We start from the raw sequence: 5153 nt of genomic DNA, 5'->3' as shown, positions 1-5153 counted from the left end.
CTAATAAAAAAACAAATGAAAAAGAAGCATATATAATTATGTGCTCATATATAAAGCAAAATCAAATTAGCTTTTTATTAAAAATATTTAAACACACAAATAACACACACATTCTCACTCTTATAATGTCTAACAGGGCAGATGATTTCATGAGTCATTCTTTTTTTTTAATTTTTTAAAAAAAATTTTTTAAATTTTGTTTTATTGCTTAAAGTATTACAAAGAGTATTATATATGTCTCCTTTTTACCCCCCCTTGACGTTCCCCTGGCCTCCCTTACCCCCCAGTGTCTTGTGTCCATTGGTTATGCTTATATGCATGCATACAAGTCCTTCGGTTGATCTCTTACCACCCCCTCTCGCCCCCCAACCCTCCCCGGCCTTCCCGCTGTAGTTTGACAGTCTGTTTGATGCTGCTCTGCCTCTGTATCTATTTTTGTTCATCATCATGAGGCATTCTTATTCCCTCAGAAGGAAATAATTTCACAGAAGAGGATATAAAAATGACATGAAAAGATGAATGAAGACTAATCATAATGAAAGACAAAAAAGACAGTAGGGGACATAACTTCTGCTTTAATCTTTTTTAGTATTAACAAGTTAAACAAAAATAAGCATTTCAAACCATTTTAAGAACACAACACTGCCTGGGTTCTAATACCTACTTTTCTGGTTTTGTGACTTCAGGCAAGTGCTTAACCTCTCTATGCCATAGTTCCCTCATCTGTAAAATGGTGACCGTAATAATTTGTATCTCAGAGGACTGTTGTGAAGGTAATGAATTAATATAAATACATTTACCAAGTGTTAGCTACTTAAGAATTAGTCATTTACTGTGATTTAAAGAGTTAAATAAAATTGACTTTAAAAAGAACCCTAATTATATAGAACCAGAGGTCCAGTGCACAACCCTAATTATATAGAACCAGGGTCCCTAGAGGCTGCCGACTGGGTACTCCCTCCCCCTGGCTGCCTGCCGCTGCCAGGGCCTCCCTCCCTTCCCCCGGCTGGCCCCGCCCCCTGGTCGAACTCCTGGATGAACTCCCAGTTGAGGGGACAATTTGTATACTATGCTTTTATTATATAGGATAGCCCTCCTGGTACAAAGGTACTGGCAAAAAAGTCTTTTCTACCACATGTACCTGAAATACTAAAATTAAAGAAACTGTAAAATTTGTCCCCAACGAGTGTTACATTCTGTCTTCAATAAATAAAATATAATTTCCAGATAACCTATACCTATAAAAGTCACATAACAATCACATTTTCTAATTAAGTTTAATTAAATTTTTTCATGTTTACTAGATGTATACCTGAATATCTTCATATATATTTACAAAATTCCTTAAATTTACATTAACTTACCAGAAATGTATTTCCTTTACCATGGACTGTCTGAACAGTGTGTGGCTCTGAAGTATAGTCTTTGGTTGGAGTGGAACACTTGGGATCCTTTGCATTAAGCATATGCATAAGCTTGTTTTCTGCATCGTTGCAAAATCTATCAATATTCTAAAAATAAATTGAAAAAGCTGTTTTATAAAATGCAAACCCATCTATTCATGCTTTTAGAAAGTATTACCTTTAAAGCCAGAACTAAAATATTCAGACCAGAAAGAAAGAATGAGACATCCCAAATTTGATAGCAACTGTCAAACTATGCTAATGCAAAAATGCAGAACCAACATCAGTGCTTCAGCAGAGCTCAATTGTTGGAGGGAAGACGGAGAGTGTCTATATCAGCCTTGGGCAAACTACAGCCAGCGGGCCGGTTGAAATGAATAAAACTAAAAAAAAAAAAGACCGTACCCTTTTATGTAATGATGTTTACTTTGAATTTATATTAGTTCACACAAACACTCCATCCATGCTTTTGTTCTGGCCCTCCGGTACAGTTTGAGAACCCATTGTGGCCCTCGAGTCAAAAAGTTTGCCCACCCCTGGTCTATATGCATCAGGGAAGGAGAGAGATAAGAACCATTCCCAGCCATCTAGTTTAATTAGCAAGATATACTATGATTCAGGAATTGGAAGACTGGGACTCAAGTTCTATCTCTATTTACTACAATAGCTGTAAATCATCCAACATCTACAGAGCAGTCCTCAGGTTAGGAGTAAAATAAGAGAACGGCTTCACGTCTATTCCAAGGATTAACTGAAATAACATGTTGTTTCAGAAGTCACAAATGGTCAAGTATCAGCAAGTTCATATGGTTTAACCTAATTCATGAAAGTATTTTGTAAAACTTTCAAATAAAAGTAAATAAAAGGTATCTCTGAACTGTCCTTGAATGGTCTCAGAGAAAGCTGGGATGTAAACAGTAGGTTCTCTGTATGAGAGCGAAGTAATGAAGTAACTTCCCACCTCAACTCCTCCCCGCCCCCCAACTTAGAAAACAAATAAATCAGATGTTATCTTCACTGTATATATTAAGTTTTTAGGTAAATATTACACAAACTTACTATACACAGCTAGCTACTCTAATGCTTTTAAAATGTGATTTATATCAATTTTGAATAACACATTTCAAACATTAAACTATAGAACTAAGAGGCTTATCTTTTATATATTATTTAATAGTTAGGAATTTATAAAATCCAAAATTTTATTGGGAGGTAGCACTGCATAGTAGTTAATAGTTGCATTCTGTATTCAGGTGGCTTAAGTATGAATCCTGGTTCTACCAACTTGGCTGTGTGACTTAACCTCTATTTCTCATAAGAAAAATAGAAAAAGTCCCCTACCTCATCACGTTAGGCTTAGAACAAGGCCTGACACACAGTGAGCACTTCAATAAACTTTAGCTAATGTGATGTATAAATAGATTTCAGCAAAAATGTGTATGATCCAAGGGAAATAATTTTAGTATTCTTCTACTTGGGCTTATTTCATCATAAAAGCAGATATAAATTGTATAAAATACTAGGTATGGAATTTAAAATGTAAATTTGAAACCTACATATTATTAACTAATTATACTACCAGCTAATATGAACTACATGTTATTCTCACCAATTTCCAGTTTGCCTACACATGGTCTGTAGCTTGAACATCCTTCTTACCATCTCTCCTCAGTTCCCCAGGTTCTGAGCAATTAACGTATGCTAAAAACCTCACCTGACATTATATCTCAACATCCAATTTTTAGAAACACTGCCACTCCTTTGATATTTGACTCTCAAACTATTTGGAAAATACCAAAAAGTGTGGTAATGCTCAAAACGAATTTTACCTCAATAGTATTTTTCATTTTGTGGAATGTCTCTTGAAAATGGCTCTCCTTTGGATTGGCAGAAAACATGGAAAAATCTCCAGCATATAAAGTAGGAATTTCTGATTTGGGTTCTGGTCGCCACTGGAGATTGCTCGCAGCAATTAACATGTGAGGTTTAATTAGGTCTTCATTAAGATCTATCCAAAACTTGATTGCCAGTAAGTTATGGCATTCATCGGACAAATAGACCAAAGGAGCAAGACCTAAAATGAGAACAAACAAAAAAACCCCATTTCATTATATATGTGAGATAAATTAGAAAATGCAAGGAACCTCTAATATGGCCATTTATTTTGGTATGCTAATGGTAAAAACAACTAAATAAATTTAGAGAAAGCTCAGGATTTCCAAAATGACCTGTTTCTTATAGTGTTAAAATTTCAATGCCAGTGTGACAAAACATTCTGTTCCTGAGGCCATAGGAAGCAGGCGTTTGGTACATAGCTGATGGGAACCCTCTGGAGAAAAACTGGGTAATACCTAGCAAAGCGACATACGCACACCTTTCACCTGGCAATACCACTTCTAGTTCTCTACTTCCAATGATAGTAAAATACACATGAAAAAGGTTGATGAAAACGCATGTATGAGTTTACTCATTGAAGCACTGTTTGTAATTATAAAATACTAATAGCAACCTATCGTATCTCATGCCCGGAGAGTGATTAGGTAAACCATGGCACATCCTTACAATGGAGTACTATGCAGCTGACAACAGGATGAGGAAGATCTCTATCAGTGATTTCCAAACATACTGTTAGGCGAAAAAGAAAAGCACTAAAGAAAGACTAGGGCTATAAAGAAAGGCTAGAGATATCTCCTAAAAGAAAGAATAAAATATAAGCAAATATACAGGTATCTGACCATTTGTACAAAACATACAGGAAGATAAACCAGAAACTACAGGGATTGGGTATAGGTGGGGGGAAAAAGGACCAGCACTGGGTCAGCAGGGATGAGGGGGGAGTGACACTTCCCTGGTTTGTCTTTCTGTGAAGTTCTGACTCCGAGGAGGACAATGATATTCCACATATTTTTCATTTACCCCCCAAACAGACAGAACGAACCAGTTACAAGGAAATCCAAGTTGGAACATAAACATATTTCTTAGCTCTTTACGCTTGAAAGGCATACAAGCAATGATGCCACTGTAGTAAGGAGCACATCTAGCAATTAGATTTTGGTTCTAAATGCCATTTTCTCAAAAACAAAAACCAAAACCAAAAAAAAACAAAAAAAAAAGAAAAAGAAAAAAAGAAAGAAAGAAAAAGGATCCAAGGTTCTCTTGGAGAGGTACAACAGGTCCTCAAATAAGGTCATTTTGTTCAACATTGTTTCATTATAATGTTGATGAGATGCTGGAACTTAACTCTTGTTTGTATCAACAGGCTTGTGGTAAAACTGGTTTTGCTATGTTTTTTGCTTAAATTTGCCGAACCTGCTGACCTTAAATGAGGACTCACTTTAGTTGATTCCCAAACTGGGGCAGGGAACTTAAAAGGTGAGCCTGGAACATTTTATGATGCCAAACAAAGGAAGGAAGTGCTCAAAGAATACAGGAATCAACCTGAAAAAACTCCTAATGGCCCAAACTTAAACAATAGGAGTGATAAAGGTACTGAATTTCCCATAAGAATAAAATAACTGTTCATAAGTCCATACTGATATAAATGAAATAAATGGGGGAGAGGGCAGCTCTTCCTCACAGAATTCCAATGAATGTAGAAGGAAAAAAGAAAAAAAAACCCCACCATTAGGCAAATACCACAGTAAGAAACTGCTGCAAACAAAAATCAACTGAAGGATGCTAAATGAATGGGTGAAAGTTTGCGGTAAAGTAGGATGTGAACCTCCTCCAAGATATTTATTAACTACTAGA

The 5153-nt window shown here is 36.0% G+C and overlaps 1 protein-coding gene across 1 annotated transcript in view; it reads right to left on the bottom strand.

The window, feature by feature from the left end:
• Positions 1 to 5153, bottom strand: part of BRCA2 (BRCA2 DNA repair associated) — a 90342-nt gene that overhangs the window by 1225 nt on the left and 83964 nt on the right. The window contains exons 25-26 of the mRNA XM_070409345.1: positions 3233 to 3477; positions 1365 to 1511 (exon numbers count right to left, since the gene is read on the bottom strand). Of these exons, the coding sequence (XP_070265446.1) occupies positions 1365 to 1511; positions 3233 to 3477 (392 nt within the window). The remainder of the gene's footprint in view (positions 1 to 1364; positions 1512 to 3232; positions 3478 to 5153) is intronic.

The sequence above is a fragment of the Myotis yumanensis genome, unplaced genomic scaffold (assembly GCF_028538775.1).
Source record: "Myotis yumanensis isolate MYYU_CA2020_CCGP unplaced genomic scaffold, mMyoYum1.0.hap1 SCAF_3, whole genome shotgun sequence".
NCBI classification, from domain to species: domain Eukaryota; kingdom Metazoa; phylum Chordata; class Mammalia; order Chiroptera; family Vespertilionidae; genus Myotis; species Myotis yumanensis.
This window is presented reverse-complemented; position numbering and strand designations above follow the sequence as displayed.